Source organism: Cricetulus griseus, chromosome 7 (genome assembly GCF_003668045.3).
Source record: "Cricetulus griseus strain 17A/GY chromosome 7, alternate assembly CriGri-PICRH-1.0, whole genome shotgun sequence".
NCBI lineage: Eukaryota > Metazoa > Chordata > Mammalia > Rodentia > Cricetidae > Cricetulus > Cricetulus griseus.
The window spans coordinates 95,479,323-95,500,521 of NC_048600.1; the positions used below are offsets into that span (position 1 = coordinate 95,479,323).

At 43.5% G+C, this 21,199-nt stretch overlaps 2 protein-coding genes across 2 annotated transcripts; both read left to right on the forward strand.

Annotated features, from left to right (window-relative positions):
• The first annotated feature begins 1,060 nt into the window (after positions 1–1,060).
• On the forward strand, positions 1,061–2,835 carry LOC100763261 (C-C motif chemokine 7). The gene is made up of 3 exons (XM_027426501.2): positions 1,061–1,219; positions 1,893–2,004; positions 2,366–2,835. Exons 1-3 carry the CDS (start codon positions 1,144–1,146, stop codon positions 2,469–2,471), a joined length of 294 nt encoding a protein of 97 aa, XP_027282302.1. The 5' UTR covers positions 1,061–1,143; the 3' UTR covers positions 2,472–2,835.
• Positions 2,836–13,232: 10,397 nt separating this feature from the next.
• Positions 13,233–19,178, forward strand: LOC100763547 (eotaxin). Its single transcript, XM_027426502.2, has 3 exons — positions 13,233–13,418; positions 18,283–18,394; positions 18,785–19,178. Exons 1-3 carry the CDS (start codon positions 13,343–13,345, stop codon positions 18,888–18,890), a joined length of 294 nt encoding a protein of 97 aa, XP_027282303.1. The 5' UTR covers positions 13,233–13,342; the 3' UTR covers positions 18,891–19,178.
• The last annotated feature ends 2,021 nt before the right edge of the window (positions 19,179–21,199 follow it).

The window sequence follows — 21,199 nt, forward strand, 5'->3', positions numbered from 1 at the left end:
TATTGACCCCAAACTCACAATCCTCCTGCCTCAGCCTCTCACATGCTGAGGGATGAGATTAATGATATATGCCACTACACTACATAGGGAAGCTTGACTTCCCTATGTTCTTTTACTTAGAAAATATATTTTCATAGCTAATCATATATTTTGAAAATCACAAGATTCCAAGAGCCCCATGTGCTGTGTCATTCTATAACTCCTTCAGATAGCATTCCTGGGGATAGAACTTCAGTCCTTACCCTTCCTAAATGCTCTCTCTGCTTTTGACTTACAGACTTGGTTCTCTAGAGTGATTTTTTTAAAAACATGTCTGTAGGCTCCTTTACAGTCTCTTTCTAAGAGGTGTCATTTATGCTCTTGGAGACTTTCAGGCATCATGTAAAATATATGGTCTTCACAGTGGGATGCAGAAAACAAGGGAGAGGAAGCAACCAATGAATAATATCTGGTCCAACATACAGCTATTTAAGTTTTTCAGCTACCAAACTTGGAGTGAAGGTTTTGGAATGACCCTCATCATCTACCTACAAAGATGTGGAAGATCCTAAGGAAGTACTGCCTAGCTGAGACCTGCCAACCTTCCTATTTGAAATCCAAATATAATCGAAAATTATATTAGACACAAGCATTTCCTTCCTTTCTTTTCTTTTCTTTTCTTTTCTGGCTAACATTTTATTACTCTACCTTTAGAGATTTGAAAAGCTACCCAAACTGTCATTCTTTGAGTGCATTTTTTAAATCCAGCCAAAGTTTTAGTGCCTGTTTCTGCACTTGGGAATCCTAAGAATGCGGCTTAAAGGAAGAAATGAGAATCCCTTGACTTTTCATTTTGCCATCTGTGTTTCCTTCCTCATTCTACAGAAAGTATTTACTTTCCTGGGATCTGAGCTGATAAGAATATCCAGAATTCACAATTTGGCATTCTATGTGGACAGAGCCACTACCTCATTTCCCATTCCATTCCTGGTGTTACATGGAAATACGACAGCCTCAAATCACACACCCCTGTGATTCATTCCAAATGAAGTTCCCTCTCTATTCGCTGCCTATAAAAGAGGAGGTAGAGCTGCCAGAAGAGCAGAGGCCAGGCCAGTTCAGAATCTGCCAGCTCTCACTGAAGCCAGCTCTCCTTTCTCCACCATGAAGGTCTCTGTCATGCTTTTGTGCCTGCTGCTCACAGCTGCTGCCTTCATCATTCACACACAGGCCCAGCCAGGTAAGAATGGTCTTGCCTCCTTTTCCCCTGGAGCTTTTGATGGATCATTACAGAATGAGGGCTACCTATAGTCTCATCTTACCAGCTTTGCCATTGGAAGGCAATAAAAAGGACACAAGGCCAGCCCAGAGCCAGAGACAGGACTTGAATCTGATCCCTCCAGGACTCATTTGTGCAAACAAGATAGTTCCTGCATCAGCTGCCTCTTCAGTGAGGGGGTCTGGGTGGGGGTGTGTTCTCAGGTAGTAGATGGAAGGGAAGAGCCTCTGTGCTTCAGCCTGTCAAGCTTCCAGTGACAGGGGTTCTGTAGAGGCTGTGTCTACAAGATGCTCACAACTAGACACAAAGTTTTCTGATCCAAAAGGGGGCACTCATAACATAAACCATAAGCTGTTATGGTCTTCTTACTCAAAGAAACTGGGTAATTATACTAACGCTTTCTAGTGTCGCCCAGAATTGTTATCAACTCTTCTTGACCCTACTGACTGGCATATAACCCATATAAGTAAGAAAGAATTGAGGGACATATTAAAGAGAGACATGATAAGCAAGGGTTGGGCAACTTCTCCTTTTGTCTTTTCTTACCTCCTTGATTGCCTCCTATCACCTGTGAATCATAAATGTGAGACTCAAAATCCACCACAAAGAACCCTTTCTTGTTCTTTCATTGTAGATGGGATCAATTCATCCACATGCTGCTATGTCAAGAAACCAAAGATCCCCAAGAAGTATCTTGAGAGCTACAAAAAGATCACCAGTAGTCACTGTCCCTGGGAAGCTGTGATGTGAGTACACACCACCTGCCTTTGTTCCCCCAGTGCTAAGTCACTCCCAGAGGCAGTGGATAGGACCACACACTCAAGGCACAAAGACTCTAACGCAAACTCAGATAGTCTTCAATGGGAAAACTGAAACTCAACACTTCAGAGCCACCCGTTCAGGACTTCTCTCTCCATCCAGGAGCCAGGGCAGGCAGGAGGGGCTTACCTTTGGCCAGTAAAGAATGCATCTTTCCATTAGGCCCTTCCTCTGTCTTACCTTCTCCCTCCTCCTTCCCCGGGGTAATGTCATCAATTTGGGGTAATGCACCAGGCAGGTACTCACAGAATAAGTCACATACTCTCTAACAGAGCACTCTCCCCACAGCTTCAAGACCAAGAAGGGTATAGAACTCTGTACTAAAGCCGATGAGCCGTGGGTCCAGGATGCCATGGAGTACTTGGACAGGAAAACCCAAACTCCAAAGCCTTGAAGACTCGTACCTGAACAGGAACCAACCCAGGAGACAAGAAACAAAAACTCTGCACCCTTGTCTTTTCTGAGAACTGTGCTAAGATAGGCTGATTCTACCTCTAAGGGGTAGAAGCTGTCTGAAGGAATGTGAAGCAATAACACTTAAGGAATTATCTCTAAGTTATTAATATTTTATTTAATTTGCTGTGCACTTTGGTGTGATTTGAATGTAAAGCCCTGGACACCTCCCATCACTTTAATGTTGTTTTATCTGCAGAATGTTTCCCCCTTTACTTTGCTCTGGTATTGTGAAGGGGCTTTGCAAGAATTAGCACAGAGATTTTGCTCCAAAGCATTTAAGATAAAATCATAATGCTATGATACTGTGGAGTTTTTGTATGCGTGACTATTGAATCTTCATATAAATATATTTTTACATAAAATCCTATCTTTGATGCTGTTTTTTAAGGAACATAACAAAATTGGGGGGATGAACAGAGTGGCAAGGAGCAGGGCATGGGTGCAGAGGGAGGGGCTGTAGATGGCTGAACTTAGTTGGGAAAGCCAGTCAGAATGGGATCAGACAAAACCATGTCCAGTTTTGCCTCTGACAGCTGACATCAGCCTAATCACTTTACCAGATACCCTTTCACTTCCCAAAGCTGTGGCTTTTCATACAACTTATTGCACCAGACTCCTGTCTGCTTGGTCTCCTCACAGTTCCCCAGTCCCTCCAGTCCAGAATATTACAGACATTCCAGCTTTGAGAATAGATATACCAGACCAATATGACCTTGCAAATTCCCTTTCACATCAGGGAACCATAACTCTTCAAACAGTTCTGCCCCAGCCAGTCAGAAGGTGGCAGGGAAAATGAAGGCGGGGCACCCCACGTACGATTCTGACAGATCCCTGCACCTTCCCGCTGAGCCTCCACTAAAGCCATGGGTAGAAACAGAAGGTGTCAGGAGAGAACCCACACCTTCATGGCAAGCTGCCAATGCACCAGTGACCATGCTCCAAGGTTCTCCCTCTCCTGCAGCCTCCAGCCTGTCCTCATCTCAACACAGCAGCAAGCTGTGCTTCAAATCCTAAAACGGCCACCAGGAGGCAGACTAGTCTCACCCAAATTAGCAACTTCCTGTCATTTCATAGCCATGAAAGTGGAGTTGGAAAGGAAGGAATACATATCACACCACAATAATATTCAACGAGCCCTGTGGGTCAGGTCAAGGTCAGGCAGATCACAGTGAATACACAGTTAAGTGAGGAGGGGTCTCTCTGTGTCAAGGCCAAAAGGATCAGCTCACATGACAAACTTAGAGCCCCCTCTTCTTTTTTTTATTCCTTTCTCTTCTCTTGTTTTTTCTTACTTGATTGTTTCTGTTTCCTTGCTTGTTTTTCTTTCTGTTTTTTTCTTCAACCAAATGTCATGTAGCCCAGATTGGTATAAAATTCAATATGTAGCAAAGAATGACCTTGAATTCTAATCCTCCAACCTCTCTTCCAGTGTGTGGAATTACAGTTGTGTGACCCTACAGACAATTGCTGCAGTGATAGGGAATCAAACCCAAGGCTTCACTCATGCCAGGCAAGCATTCTACCTACCTAGTGAGATATACCACTAGCCTACCTCTTCATTTTAAGGATTTAAATAAAATCTTGTTTGTCTTCATCTATGCCAAAGATACCTTATCTCCTTTAGGCATGAATAATTAGAGAGAAATTCCAGACTATGACCAGAAAGAGGGTGAGCCAAAACTGGGCACCGAGGTCAATGGAATTCAAAGATTAGATGGGTTATAACCACTAATGTGCCTAGTAGTCTTTGGTAGTTACTAACCTGACAGTTCTCTATAAATGAGAGTGTGCAGTAGTTCCACAGCCCTCATACTGGCACCAACATCACTTAGACACTCAAAAACATAACAAACATAATCCATCACAGATGTCCAAGTGCTGCCACCAAAGATACTAACCAGGAGTTGTGGGTGGGAAAGATGTCCCTTTTGCCTTCTAAGGCGTTCTCCTTCAGGTCTGGGGATTATTGGTAGGACACATTTGAGGGTCCCTCATATTCTTTCTTTCTTTATTACAGGACTTCTCCTGTCATCTCTGTTTTAGACATGAAGGGAATCCTTTGCTTGAAATTTCTCCCCTTTCATCCTAAAGTGGCAGAGACCGTGAGTACCTATCCTACATCCATGGACCCTTCCAAAGCACCAAATCTGTCAGAGTCTGTCCACAGAAATCTTAGCTCCAAAGGGAAATTTTGCAAAACGTGTGTTGATAGTGTGTTGATTGTTTCTGTCTGCATTTGTCAAAGTATTGCTGTAAGGAAAACAGTTTAGGAAAGAACTGGCTGTCCTTGAGCTATAGGCAAGAGAATGAAGCCCACAAATTCAGGATTTATACCTCAGAAAATGAAATCTGTGTATGGGTACAAATCTCTGTCTCTCTGTCTCTCTGTCTCTCTGTCTCTCTGTCTCTCTGTCTCTCTCTCTCTCTCTCTCTCTCTCTCTCTCTCTCTCTCTCTCTCTCTGTGTGTGTGTGTGTGTGTGTCTGTCTGTCTGTCTGTCTGTCTGTCTGTCTGTCTGTCTCTCCCCTCCCCAGGTAAAAAAATCCTCTTCACTGGATGAAGCGACAGGGTAAAATTCAGATACAAAATATAGCTTTGTTATACAAGCCTAATGTCTCACTAAGAAGTGAGAAATGACACCCTCTGGGAGCAGTGGATAGGGGATGGGATAGGGAGATGGTGGGGAGAATGGGAAGACAGGAGGGACAGAGAACTGCTATTGGTATGTAAAATAAGATTGTTTTTAATTTAAAGAAAAAATAAGTGAGAAATAAAACATACATTTAGGAACTGGCTGAGTACCAAGAGGAGAAACATCCAAAGGTATTGAAAAAATCAAACTAAATTGTCAATGAAGCCATGAGTGAGCCCAGACCCACTAAAAGCTACTGCCAATTCAAAATGAGCACAGTCCCCAAGTCTGCAGAGCACCCCCAAGATAAGTAGCATTTATCTGAGGGCCTTGTGAAGGAATGATAGCCACTGGAGTAAGGGACCAAATGGTGTAAGCCACTTTCAGACCTGGTCCCTGCAAACACACCATAATTGAAGTTTCCCTCCTAACATGGTGACCTTAGGACAATGGGACTCAAAGATTAGACTGTGCCTCATATCCCTGGTCCCCCCACAAATCAAAATATGTAGACTATGAATAGCTCTCACACTAACATTAGACACTTATTAAAAAAAAAACCACAAAGATGAAAATGCCAGCAACAAGGATTCCAACAGGGAGTGTTGGGCAGAGAAGTTGACCCTTGCTTGAATGAAGATATATGAATTTAGAATTTCTTTAAAAACAACAGAAGTACTGGGGCTTGACAAGGATAGTATGAGCTGATTCTTTGGGGGCTTGAGTACAAATTTTGAGGTCTATCTTCAATGCCCCATTCAACAGTTGCCAAGGTGAAGGAAAGAAAATGAAGGATCTCACCAGGGCAACCAGAAGCCAAGATTCAAAGGCAGAAGAGTGTTCATAGAGGAAAGAGCCAAGACTCGAAGGGCTGTGCGGTTGCTGCGGAGCCCTGTCAATCACGGAGCTGAATGCACTATGCACTATGCTTACCTTCTAAAACCTGACACATTGTGTAGAAATGACTTGTTTCAGCACACAGGGCACTGGACAAGGTGGATCCAAATCCTCATCTGACAGAAAGGCTATGCCATACCAAGGGACCCCACACACTTTAGATGATGGATGCTGTGTCACCATAGGAACTGAGCCATCCTTCCTAGGGGTTAATTGTGGTGATAGTTGATATTCATTGTGATCTCAACAGGGTCTAGAAACACCCAGGAGACAAACTTCTCTCTCTCTGTGTGTGTGTGTGTGTGTGTGTGTGTGTGTGTGTGTGTGTGTGTTTGTGAAGGAATTGCTAGATTAGGTTAACTGAGTTGGAAAGACCCTCCCTAAGTGAAGGTAATACCACTCCAAGGGTTGGGGTTCTGGACTGAATAAAAGGAAGAACATGAACTGAGCACCAGTGTCCATCTCTCTCTACTTGCTGACTGCAGATACAGTGTGATCAATTGCCACACATCTTCCACCCTGATGGACTGAACCCTCACACCGTGATCCAAAATTAACTTGTCCTTCTTCAGTTGTTTTTATCAGGTGCTTCTTCTCAGCAATGAGAAAAATCATAACTACTATAGCTCTGTTCTGTCTATGGGATATGTGGGAAGGACAGACTGATGGAAACATACTCCTCAACAGGCATTCATGCTCCTCTTAATTCCTTAGTCTAGAGACACATCAGAGTCACATGAGTAGTCAAGGCCAATGACATGCAGGCAGAAGTGATGCAATCTGCTTTCATGCCTGGTTCTGTAAACTATGTCTCAGTAAATGCAGAGACATCAGTCCAGGTCACTGCCGTGGTTTTCACTCATCCTTAGTCTCTGAAGCTCTATTTTTCAGAAAGTAAGTCGATTGAGAATTATCCAGCTGCAATGCAACCACAAGTAGGTCTTGCTGAGATTGGGTAGAGATTGATATGATTGTTATTGAGGACTGGCCAGTATTACTGTGACCAGTGGATCTAGGGATCTAGCTGCTGTGCACATCAGTGTCCCATCTTTGTGTAAGAGGAGACTTGATAGCCCCAAAGAAATATGTGAAATCATGAAATAATGAGAGCATTTCAAATAAAAACATTTGGGGCTGGGGAGATGGCTAAGTGATTGAGATCACTTGTTGTGTGCTCATGAGGACAGGGCTTGGGATCCTAAGACCAGAATAACAAGTCATGCATCCCTCTCAATGCCTGAGCCCAAGCTTCAAGATAGGGGTTGCAGAGACAGGAGGATTGTTGGGATATCACTGCAGAGAAAACATGGACCTCATGTTCAAGAAGAGACTCTGCCTCAAAGGACTAGGTGAAGAGTGAGAGAGGGGGACATCTGATATCATCTTCTGAATTCCATATTCCCACAGGTGCGCACACACACACACACACACACACACACACACACACACACACACACACACACACACAGCAACAACAACAACAATAAACAAACAAATAAATAATCTTTCTTTAAAGAAAGAAGTTTATGTTTTAGTCAAGCCAACCCTGGGAAAGGGTGTCCCTTTCATACATGGTTTCACAGAAAAGGAAGATGATTTGATTTCTCAAAGTCCCTATTTTCCTCTTTTAAAAATGTTCTCAATTAGAAAACCTGCTGCCTGGGTTGGTTTAGACTTTACAGGTTAATGTTGCAATAGCTTTCTATTCCCTGGACACAATGTTAGACTTTTTATGCAAACATTGACATTGGGCTCATTTTCCTTTAAAAAAAAAAAGCAGAAAACTTTATTCATGGCCTCAGAGACTCTTGAGAACAGAGGTCTCTCTTTTTTCCTGTTTTGTACAAGATTAAACCAAATGTCTTGTTGCTGTGATAAAAAATAGGACCAAAAACAACTGAAGGAAGGGAATGTTTGCATAGGCTTATACTTCCAGGTCACAACCCATCGTTGAGAGAATTCAGGCCAGAAACTGAAGCAGGAACTGAAGCAGAAACCATGGAGAAATGTTGGTTACTGATCCTCTCTCTTGCTCATTCTGCTAGCTTTCTTATACAGCCCAAGACACCTTATTCAGGGAGACACCACTCACAGTGGGCTGAGTTCTCCTATGTCAATCATCGCTCAAGAAAATTCCACAAAGACATGACCACAGAGACGGTTTTTCAGTTGGGATTCCCTCTTCCCAGGTGGTTCTAGATTCTACCAAGTTGACAATAAAACAAGCCAGCACACACAGGTAAGCATTATAGTGCAGTAGAGTTGTCAGGCTATAAGAAAGGAATCAAGAAAGGTGTTAGAGCCACTACCCCTAAAGTACATAGAAGAACCTTTGAGTTTTCATCTTTGGTCCCAGACCCCAGTTCTCAATTCCCCACCCCACCCCGCCTTTTTCCCTTCCTCCCTCCCTTCCTCCCTCCCTCCCTCCCTCCCTCCCTCCATCCCTCCCTCCTCCCTCCCTCCCCCTCTCTCTCCCTCTCTCTCTCTCTCATCTCCCCCCTCTCTCTTCTTTTAAAGACAGGGATGAAATGAAAATACTTGTCTAAGTTTCTTTCAAGACTCTTATGGGACTGACTACAATCTTGCTGTCTCTTTTTGTTGGGAACTAAATCCAGGCCCTGTGTGTGCTAGGCAGGCTTTCTACTGCTGGGCTGAAACCCACCCCATGTCTACTTGGACACAGTAGACACAATCTGGAGCTGAGAAAATCAAAGCTAAGAGCCCAGATTCCAGGGACCTTTCCCTGCCCTTCTCTGCATTCCTCGGAGAAACACTGAAGAATGTAAAATTGCTTCCCCTGGGGGACACAGAGCTTGTCCTTCTCTGACCAAACCCCTCCTCCGCAGTTCACCAGACAGAATCACATCACAGGTGAGTGGGGTGTCCTTTCCTGGTGTCTGCTGGGAAGCAGAGAAAGCCAGGGGAGCCCCACTTCTGACCCCTCCCACTTGCATGGAACAGTTGAATGGAGCAGCTGCTGAACTTGAATGCCTCAACATTTATTTTACTGATTCTCATTGAGGTTTCTGGATTGCTATCAAAATCCAGAGCTCAATGAGAAAAGTAGAAAAAATGAGTTACTCTATACCCCCAATTGAACTATAAAATTATTCCTGCTAAGTGTGTATAATAATTTAATAACATCATCCAGGCACCTCTGAGGTCAGGAATGTTATAAATATCTTATACTGACATAATTTCTGGAACTTCAGGCCTCCCTCATGTGCAACACAGGAAGTTCTAAAGCTGTCTCTAGGGTATGCTGTCTTCCTTGGAAGAAGGGAGAAATCCGAGAGCGGAGGAGGCCATCTACCTAGACACAGTCTCTTTCTAGCACCCCTTGGCCCACAAAATCCACTTTCTAATGACAAATGCTTAATAGCCAGGCACTGAGAACCTACAGCGAGATGGTCATTCTTTCATGTACTTTCTTTCACTTTTTAATTTTTTCATTTATTTTAATACCAACCACAGTTTCCTCTCTTCCCATTCCCTCCCTTCCTTCCATCTATCCCCGACCCCATCTGTTCCTCCTCCTCCGTTCAGAAAGGGGCAGGCCTCCCATGGGAGTCAACAAAGCGTATCATATCACATTGAGTCAGGACCAAGCTCTTTCCCCTGCACCATGGCATCCCTGCATTGGAAATAGGTTGCAAAAAGCCAGCTCCAGCACCAGGTCCTGACCCCACTGATAGGGCCCACAAACAGACCAAGATGCACAACTGTCACCCACATGCAGAAGGTCTAGATCAGTCTCATGCAGGATCCCTCGCTGTTGGTCTAGAGTCTGTGAGCGCCCATTAGCCCAGAGGTTAACTCTGTGGGTTTCCCCATCATGATCTTGACCCGACTGGCTCATACAATCCCTACTCCATCAACTTGACTCCCTGAGTCAGCTGGGAGCTCCAGGAGCTCAGCCCAGGGCTTGGCTGTGGATCTCCACATCTACTTCCATCAGTCACAGGATGAAGGCTCTCTGTTGACAGTTAGGGTAGTCACAAATCTGATTACAGGAGAAGGCCAGTTCAGGCACCTTCTCCACTATTTCTAGGAGTTTTTAGCTGGGGTCATCCTTGTGGATTCCTGGAAGTTTTCCTGGCACCAGGTTTCTCCCTAGCTCCATAATGGCCCCTTCTATTAAAATACCCATTCATAGCTGGATGGTGGTAGTGTATGCCTTTAATCCCAGCACTTGGGAGACAGAAGCAGGCAGATCACTGTGAGCCTGGTCTACAAGAGCTAGTTCCAGGACAGCCTCCAAAGCCCAGACTAACCCTGTCTGGAAAAAACAAAAACAAAAACAAACAAATAAAGAACTCTTTCATTACTCTCCCCCTCCATCCTGCTCCCAACTTGACCAACCCTATCCCTATATTCCCATCCCCCATCCCTTCTCCTCCACCCCCATCCCCAGTTTACCCAGGAGACCTCATCTATTTCTCCTTTCCAGGGAAATCCATGCATCCCTCTTAGGGTTCTCTTTGTTACCAAGCTTCTCTGGGGCTGTGGATTGTAACCTGGTTAAACCTTGTTTTACATTCAAGGACTTTCTATATTAATGGTTTTAATCATCATAGTAACCCTTTGAGGTAGGCTTGGCTATCTTTCCCATCTTAGCCTACTAGAAGAGTAGATAGGCTACCCATAGCATGAAGTTTATCAGTAACAGAGTCATGATATTTCAGGCATCCTGGATCCACTGTTCTCAAGATGTTAGGTCGCCTGGAACTGAGCAGCAAGAAACAGGAACGATCAAGTGTGTTGGCTTCTATTTGGCCCCCTTTTAATTAGTTGCTGAATAACTGCAGATGGTGCTTGTAGGCCAGCAAGATCACTGTAGTTCAGTGCTTAGGACAGATATCACTAGTAGACCAGAGTACCACCTTTTTCTAATCCAAGTCCTTTTTAACATGACTTCCCATATTACCTTTACAAATCAGTCAATATAATCTGGGACTGGCCCAGAAAAAGCCAGGAACCAACAACATGGCGCCCCATGCTACCTTTCAACACAGTAATTTACTGCAGCTGCCATATTTAAGGCATTGCTTCTCCTCACAGCTACTCCTACAGGGGAACCTAGGGTTTTACATAGAGGAGCATAAAAAGTTCTTGCATTCTTTGTCTGTGATGTGTTGAAGCCATTAAACACCTTGTCTGCTGTGTGTTCAGAGGACGAGGATAAACTAGAAGGCTGTCTTTCTGTGTGTCCCTTGAGTCCTTATGATGTGAAGACACCAGTCACCTGTTCTGTAACACACAGACCAGCTCCAGGACAATGTATTTGATATACAGGAGTTTTATTTTAAATGGTTTATTTGTTACTTCCAAGCAAGTGACTAACACTTGTTTCTTAACCTCAATTATCCAGTTTAAGTGTTTGAGTCCCCTGTCAACTTTTTGTTGCTAACAGTGAACCCTAAATGTGAAATGGAACAAATGTCAAGATGTTTTTTTGCAGCTAATGACTAATTTTTTTTATATTCTCAGAGGCCTTTGGATAGCAATCAAAAACTTACTATTTTATTTATCAGAAGAGGTTCTTAGAATGATTACATTCAATTGATGTTCTTATTGATGATGACCCAGGAATTGGCAAATGGAACAGGTGACCATCATTGCCCATATTAAATTTGTATAAAGTTTTCTGAAATTGTATTTTTGTGTGAGGTGCCTAGAGATATCTTGTTGTCTTTGTTTTCCTGTTGTTCCTGTTTACCTGATTATTGGAGGCACTTTGCCCAAGGACTCCAAGCAATCATAGCAAATTGTTATCAGTTGCTATTTTGGTTTTAAATATTTAAGATATTTACCCAGTCCTGTCTTTTCCCTTCATTTTAATCTACCATCTTCTAGGTCAGCAATTTTCAATTAGGTACGCTATCAACTTCACTTAAGATGTTTTTACTGAAATAAAAATTTTAGGGGTTCTGCTTTTGTGAGGAAAAGTCAAGTTCAGAAGGCATTAACTTATTTTGTTTCCGAAAGTTCCTTGTCAGTAGTGGCTGCTGTCTGGATCAGAAGTTTTGGGGTTCTTGGAGTGCTGTGCTCAGGGTAAGCAAGAGCAAAGCAGCCAGAGGTTTTGTACACAAGCACAAAATGGACAAGGCACAGAGTAGATCCAGTGCAGCAAGTAAGCAGTGGGCTCTCAGTGAGACTGCTCTGGAGTCTCAAGTCATCATACTCCCTGGCTTTCCTTCTGAGGGTCCAGCTGACTGACAGGGCAGGGGCGTTGCGTAGTTTTCTGTTTTGATTGGCAGGCTTAGGTTGTGTAAGCTTTTGCTTGCTACACATAGTCCTCTCCTGGGATGCATCTAATTTTCTTCATGTGCGTATGCACTCATGCATAGGATGGTAGAGAGTTTTCCCTAGAAGTTCATTCTGGGAACATAGCTTGCCCATCCAAGACAGATGCAACACTGCTCCTGGTTCCAGGATTCATACTAGAATGTATTTGAATAGCTGCTAACCAGGAAAAGGGGGATGCTAAGGAATTGGCAGGGATTACCAGGGCAAAGGAAGCAGTTGCTTTCTTTGGAGAAGGATGGGTGCATAGCTTGCTACAGGTGGTGGTCCTGAGTTGCTAACCACTTAGTGTGTGTGTGTGTGTGTGTGTGTGTGTGTGTGTGTGTATGTGTGCGTGTGTGTGTGTGTGTGTAGTTCAAGCCAAGTGTGATCCTAGTTTTCTAAGCTATCCCTACACTTGCTGCCACCCCCCCCCATGATGTTAAGTTCCTGGGCACTAAGATTGTATGCCTACTGTATTATGTAATAAGGGCAAGCAAGACTATCCTGCCCTGTGTTTTGAGTTATGGGCATGTAGCAATGTTCACAGCTATGGCACTAAACTCTATGCTTCTGAGTGGGCACGATGTGGGGACTTAATGGGACTCCAAAATCCTCCAGGCCATCAGGTAAATACAAAGACCAAGGAGGACTCTGAAAATCCACTGGTTCCCCCACATCACTTCATTCTGTGGCTTCTTTTCCATGCTGCGTAATGATAAGTTACATTTCATAATCACATCATCTCTTCCTTTTTCACTCCCATCCCTAAGTGGATGCCAAGTCCCACCCATGGGCTTGTGTTTCTTTGGTTTGCTGTCTTTCCAAGAGCTGGCTTGTGCTCCACTGCTCAAGACCCCTCCTTCATGACCTTTTTGCAGGCAAAGTCTTCTCTGGAAGCTTCCGCCCACACTGCTCCCTATAAAGGTAGACAGAATAGCCAGCAGAGCAGAGAGCCTGAGATCAACTCAGAAACTTCCAGCTGTCTCCCTCCACCATGCAGATCTCCACAGTGCTTCTGGGCCTGCTGCTTGTGGCCACTGCCTTCACCTCCCAGGTGCTGGCTCACCCAGGTAAGCCCCTTCTTCCCTTTGAAGGATGCCAGCCATCTCTCAATCCAGATGACAGGATTTTTCAGATTCACTGTTAACTCTACAATTCAAAGATGGGATAAGGAACCCCAATCAGTCAAACAGCCAAAATTGACAATGGTCCCTCTCTCTCTCTCTCTCTCTCTCTCTCTCTCTCTCTCTCTCTCTCTCATTGAGGCAGATGCCAGTGCATGCACAGTCTCCCCTCACACTGTCTGGGTATGGCACATTGAGCATTTGGATAGTGTGATGTCGAAAGACCTATTTTGGGAGAAGAGTTTCTGCAGGATTCTAAGATAGCAACAGTGTCAAAACCAGGAGGGGATCCCGAGACACCCTCTCAAATGGGTTCATCTTGACATCTCGTCTCTATTTAGGAACCTGTTGTCGGTGTTTGTGGCTTACCCCTTTTTCCTATCTTTGGATGACTTACTTTTACTGGGTGTGAACTAATGCAAATCAACAATGGCTTATAGCAAATAACATTAACGCATGTGCTCGGCTCTTGTACTATATACTCAGGTTCCCAGGCTGGTTAGGGGAGTAAAGGAAAAGAGTGCTCAGGGGCTCCATGGGCAACACTTGCAAACTCAGAATCACATGCCATTTCATCTTCTCCCTTATGGACAAAACTGACTAAAACCTCCAGTCAACAAAAATGGCCAAGAGCGAAAGCCTACTTGTGCGCAGAGAACAGACAATGGATAGTATTGATGGCTGGTTTTGAGACTATCACATCACTGTGCACTCCTCTTAATGGCAGCAAAAGTGTATCAGAGTGATGGGGCCTTTTCTGTGCCCTTGTATTCTGGCCAGGAAAGAATGATCTTCAATGGCCATGTTTGTGGTTTTCAATGAGTGCGTTTACTAAGTACATAGCAAGCCAAAGCAAAAGAATAGATGGAGAAAGGGAGAAAGAAGGAGAGCACAAAATATCAATTCTAGTGTTCAAAACCTTCAGCATAAAATGACTAAGGAAATCCCCTTTAAGATGGTCATTTGGGGTTCCCAACAGATAGGGTCTCTCAGGTGAGGCTTCCAAACCAAAGAGCAAATAATAACAGAAAGAACACTGCTAAATTGGGAGCTCATAGCGCCCATCTGAAACTGACTGGAAAGTAGGAACAGGGAGTTCCCTTTTTGTGCTTCCACGGATGAGCTTCCCACAGTTGAACATCTGGCTTCTCTTTCCAAAAACAAGTACTTTTACATCAGGGGATAAATTATAATAACCTCTCTTGGCAATATGTCACATTTTACTGTTCTTAAGGGCATGATATTTCATTCCTGGGAGTCTGGCTATTCCCTCTTCCCTGTCACAGAGATCAGAGGTTAGGGGACTAGTCCATTCCCAAGCAAAGAGATCTTGAAGAACTCTGTGAGATAGACATGTTTTTGCCAAAAACTGAGGTGTGTGTGTGTGTGTGTGTGTGTGTGTGTGTGTGTGGTGTGTGGGGGAATCCACTTCCAGAGCCAGCTTCCAGAGATCTCAAACAACACATAACAATTTAGCCATATAATGTACAATGTGTTTAGCTCTTAAATTGCCTGCATGTTGTTATATGGTACTGTCATCTCTTTTATTTGGGGGCAAATAAGGTGGGTTGATTTAATACACTGTGGGATGGATTATGGCACTATTCAGGGTGATCTGGCAGCCCTCAGTAGAAGGAGGTGAGCATGGTGGCCAAGAGTTAGCAGCTTTTGCCTGCATCATTTGAAGTTTTAGGACTTAGAATCCGGATGGCAACAGTCTTAAAAAGAAACTAAGTAGAATTAAAATAGTAAGATGCTGAAGGGTCTACTGTCTTATGAAGGATTTATGGGAGAAACACACCTGTTTAGTCATTGAAAAAGGCAGGGAGTGTAAGGAACATTTTGCTGACAAATAAGTAAAATGGATATGCATGGGTGTTTATCTGGAGTGGGGGTAGGTATCTTTTGAGGGAAAATTGTAAGCCCTCAGCTGGTTTGTTGTTTTTATAGTGGGCCTTTCTTCTTTTATAGTTTTGACCATTTTATGAAACATAGGGCTTAACATTGGCCAGGAGAAACCAGTCAGTACCATTATGGAATTTGACAGCTTGCCCCTTTTAAACTGTCCAAACCCAGTTGTCTGAATGACTGTATTCACTGTGGTGATACTTACTACCTTTTATGTTGGGTGTTTAAGACCATGTGGTTAACCACAGAAATACTTCTTCTTAAGTAACAGGATACTCCTTAGGGGATTGCTCTTGGGTGCTGGGAGGAGCGCCTTGGCTCCATTAGTTTAAAGTTTATTTATTTCCTGTTACTTGTGCTCAGAGCCTGGTGACTATATGGCTTCCTTTGGAAGCATAGAAAACATGTCCTTCTCTGGAGACTGTCCGCTCCTGCAGAGTGTGCACTGCTTAGAGTCCAGTCTCTGGAGATTCCTTGGCCTCTCCAATTAAGAGGAATGGCCATTTGGAGGGATTCCAACATCCAGGTCCTGGCAGACCTTGGAGGCCAAAGTCTAAAACACTGGCTCTAGTTTCTGGCCCTCTTCTCCCCACTGCTATAGGCCTCCAAGTTGTGTTTGCTGAACACCCAGGAGTGTAGTCTTACCATTCCTATATTGTTGAGTCTTGTATGACATTTAAATAAAGGGTAGACAAAGAAAATTTTAAATTAATCCTAATTTTGCTAAAACATAGTTTTCCCAAGTATGAAGCAGCCTAACAAAGTTAGCAAAGACATGAGTAACTAGCTTGCATATTTGATTTTTGAATCGTATTCTGATTTTTTGAAACATATCTCATGTTGCCATGAGCAGATCAATACCTGTAGAAATTTTAATAACTTTCTGTCATCCAACCTAAAGGATCATTAAGTCCCATCTTCTATGTACCTTGTACAATTCACTCATATCTCATGTGACTTGGATTTAAGCTTTATTTTGTCTTTATCTTTTTATTTATTTTTTCACAGAAAATATTTCTATTTGAATTAGAAACAAGAATGTTTTACATGTCAATCCCAGTTCCCACTTCCTCCCCTCCTTCCCTACCACTCCCCCAACTAAAACCCTACCGATCACATATGCTTTCTTTTGTCTTATCACACAAAATCCATATTTATTTTTTAAAATATACCCATTTAATAAAAATTTACATTCGCATATTTACATTCTTTTAAACCCTCCATTTCATCTAGTTACTTTAAAAACTCATTTCTGGCCAGGCGTTGGTGGTGCATGCCTTTAATCCCAGCACTCAGGAGCAGAGGCAGGCGGATCTCTGTGAGTTCAAGGCCAGCCTGGTCTCCAGAGCGAGTGCCAGGATAGGCTCCAAAGCTACACAGAGAAACCCTGTCTCAAAAAACCAAAAAAAAAAAAAAAAAAAAAACTCATTTCTGTAAGAGTTGAATATGAATGATATACATGCTACTGTTTAGTAAATTAACATTGCTTGACCATACATACTACTAAGCTACCAAGGATTTTTGGTTTGGGATTTTGTTTGTCTGTGTTTTTTGTTGTTGTTGTTATTGTTGTTTCTATTGTTTTCAGGCAAGCTGTCTTACCATTTGAGGGTTTTTTTTTTGTTTTTTTTTGTTTTTTTTTTTTGGTTTTTTGTTGTTGTTGTTGTTGTTGTTGTTGTTGTTGTTGTTGTTGTTTTACCTTGGTCTTGCCATCCTGAGAATTCTCTAGAGCTATGGGCAGAGCCTGCAGGGAAATCAATGGCCTTGATCAGTGAACACTCTGTAAACAAGTAAAGGCCGAAGGAATTAAATGTTCACAGAGAGACACAATCTTTACATGTTAACCTTGACATTGTAGTTTTAGGTACAGAAGATGGTTAAAGTCCCTTGTTCTAGTGATGGAGACAATGGGAAGCCAGGTGTCTGTGGGTGCCTCTTCACGCCTCCATCACTGGGCCCTCATTGTGTACACAGCCTTTCACTTTTTATGAGAGTCACTCCTTTAAAACAGAAATGACAGTTCATTGATCCTGCCAACAATTATATTCTGTATGGTCTGAGGAGTGGTCTGTACAGCAACACTTGAAGTTTTGATTGAGAGAGTATTTCTTAAACACATACTAAGTCAAAGTAATAGTAAAACAAAACACACACACACACACACACACACACACACACACACACACACACACACACACGGGGTTGGGGGTTGGGGGGGCCGAATACCCTCAGATCCAGCACTCGAAACACCCAGCAACAATCAACTGAGGAAGCCTTGTTGAAGTTGTCAATTGGTGTTCCCAGGGACAGAGTAGCGTGCCCCTCCCTGGAAAAAAATATAAGAGAAAGGTAACATCATCAAACTGGGGACTGAAAACCAGCAGAAACTGGTTGTGGAAGCCCCTGGGGTAGTCAGCTGGAGCCTGCATTGAGTACTTCTCCATGACTGAAGCTTTTTCATGTCCTGTTAGGGACAGTCTCCATTCTAGCTGTTCCTGGGGGCACACTACTGTCCTTTGTGGTCTGTTCTGCTATTCTCTCCTGCCATCCCCCTGCCTGACAAATCTTGGAGAAAACTGGACATAAACATGCTTAGCTCTGAAATGGAAGGGAGGGCAAATCTGCTTCGGAGACCAACTCCTCAGTGAGCCTAACAATATATCCCAGTTTACCAATAGAATGTCCGTTACACCTTGTCGGAGAGGATGGGTCCCCTCTGTGGAGAGGACCATGGAGGAGGGGAGTGTCCACATCATCAAGGGCACAGGGCTTCGTGATTTACCTACACCTGGGTTTCGCCTTTACCTCCTCCTAACTTTCTTCCTACAGAGTCGTGTTTGAAAACACCCATGGATCACAGATGGCTCATTCTTTCTGTCTATTTCCTTCTCCCCAAATTTAGGTTCTATCCCAGCTTCCTGCTGCTTTGTTATGGCCAATAAAAAGATTCCCAAGCCACTACTGAAGAACTACAAAAAGATCACCAACAGCAGATGCACCCTGAAAGCCATAATGTGAGCAGACAACCCCACCCCTACCCGACACACATACACAAACTCACTTCCAAGGCACATAGTCAAGAGCTGTGTCCTGATTCAAGAATCAGGCAGTTTGCCCCCTTATCCCAATCCATGGGCTTTCATAGTACAAAGAGTTTAGTCCCAGCACTCTGCATGGGAGCAGGTTCCTGGCCATGTTAGTTCTTTCAACTATATATATAGAGAAAATATATCTTTATTGGGCCATCAAGAGTTGAAGTCAAGCCTGGGGCCTCATCCTTCCTCTGACCATCATTTTGTACCACAGTGACCTCTGCACCCCATAGCAAACGATTCGGGAGGGTCTGAGGAGGAAAGGGGAGAATTTTTCAGAGTATCCTCCTGACTGTTTGCTCTCTTCTCCAGCTTCAGGACCAAGTTGGGAAAAGATATCTGTGCTGACCCCAAGCAGAAGTGGGTTCAGGATGCCATAAAGCACCTGGACCAAATCCTCCAAACTCCAAAACCATAAACAATCCCACCTTTTGAGACTAAACCAGAGCCGAAGAAACACTTGATCCAATCTCCATATGCCCTCGGGTCATCTCAGCACTGATCTCTAAGGACTCGGCTTCATTTAGTTATGGGTGGACCTGGAAGACATTATGTTTGGTGAAATAAGCCAGACTCGAAAAGGTTGTGTAATTTCTTAAATCTGCAAAATCTTAAAGGGGGACATGAAAGTAGATGCCAGATTATTGAGGAATGCGATGGAATAGGATGGGGGATAATTGAGGAGAACAGAGGGGTAAATATGATCAAAGCAGCTTATGGACTTGTGTGAAAATGTCATAATATAATCCATGGTTTTGCACAATTAATATTCACTAATTAAACTATTAATATTTTAAAACATGTTACATTTAAATAATTGAAGAGTTTTAAAGTGTATTTTTCATGTATAGCAGTCTTTTTGTTGTTTACTTGTTTGTTTGAGAGGGTGTCTCATTGTATCACTCTGGCTGACCTAGAACTCAATATGTGGGCCAGGCTGACAAACTCACAGAGTTCTCTCTGTCTCTGCTTTCTGAGTGCTGGGATTTTAAAGGCATATGCCACCATGCTAAGCCTAAGTGTTTTTATTAGTATAAACTAATTATATATAATAAAATATCTCACTACAACTTTTTCTTACATGTCATTTTTAAGAGTTAAAGCTTTGAGGAGATTCCTTTGTGTGAGTCCTGATTAAGTCCTCTTGTGGTCTCCCCATTTACTTGGCAAAGGCCACCACTGTGGAAGTGTTTTTTGTATTGTGGAGGAGATGTTGTTATTGTGGACGTAAGGTGTGTGGTGTTAAATGGAAGTGAATTGGTTTGGGCATTCATAAAATCCATGGCTATCTTATTATCATTGAGTTGTGTTTTTTTTTTTTTCTTTTTTGTGGGAAATCCCATTTCACTCGGGTGGGGTAAAGATGGCAGTTGGGAGAGAACTGTTTGTGAGGTGGGGCTGTGTTCATTACAAAATGACTCTTTGACTTGGCTAGTGTTTATCGAAATCCAGATGTTCCATTTTGGCCCTAGGATTTTTGCTTCTATCAGCAAGGTTCGAACTACACCACACACACACACACACACACACACACACACACACACACACACACACACACACACACACTGAGCCTGTCCTCTGTAGGCGTCCCCTACACCTGTGGGAATCCTGCTTCCTATCAGCAAGGTCCCATGGTCATCAGTCAGTCACTCTGCTGGGACTCTCCACCATGATGGAATGTCACGCTTGTTCCAAGTATCCCCTGTGACCTATTGCAACCACCTGTGGTAGGTTCTCAAACTGACCTTACTTCTCTGTCTGCAAACATGGGAAAGCATGGGAAGCCAGGTGACCCTGGACAACAGGCTTGGATAAAGGCTTCACGGGTATATTACCTGACAAAAGCCATCATAAGGAGGGAAGAGCCTATATCAGCTCAGAGTTTGAAGGTAAAATCCACTGTGTCGGGCAACATGGCAAGAGCACATTTATCTGCAGCAACAAGAGCACAAGGCAGCTGACCCCACTGGATCTGCAGTCAGGATGCAAGATTGATGCAGACTGGCATTCCACTCACTTTCTCCTGTTTGGGCACCCTGGCTTAGGGATAGCGTTGCCCCTCCCCCAGGGGAGATCTTCCTTCCTCATGTTGACCTTTCTGGAAATCCCTTCACAGACAAGACCAGAGGCAGCAATTCTAGATTCTGTCTGTATTAAAAGATGAGCTATCACAAGACTAAGCTATGTGTAGATATGCATAGACAGGAGGCATCACAGTCCAGACAAAGACTGTGCTTCAGCCAATACCTAGGAGTGAGTGATGTCTGTCAAACTCACTGGGTATCCCCCCTGGGCACAGATGTCTGAAAGAACATGGAGGCCTGGCTGTCAGGGTGGGGAGTTCAGATAGTGGTAAGTAAGGTGAACATAACTTTTATTACCCAAATTGGGCTAGTATTCAGAGTGAATGGGAGCTATGACTAATTTCTCTTAGAAAACAGATATAATCTGGTCAGTAAACCATTATCCTGGTCAGAACACACATTGTTTCCAGTTAGTGAAAAGAGAAGCTTCATGGCTAGAGAAGCTTCAGGAAAAACAGGTGACTATGGGCAGGAATGTTGAGAGGAAGAGGGAAAAGAAGTCAACATACTATTACATTAGGTAGGAAAGAAGCTGCGTGTCTGGGGGGCGGCGAGTGATTGTTGGTAGATAGACAGAGAGCGGATAACCACAAGAGTAGTCCAATGCCAGATGAAGTTATGCATATTGAGAAACTGGTGACAG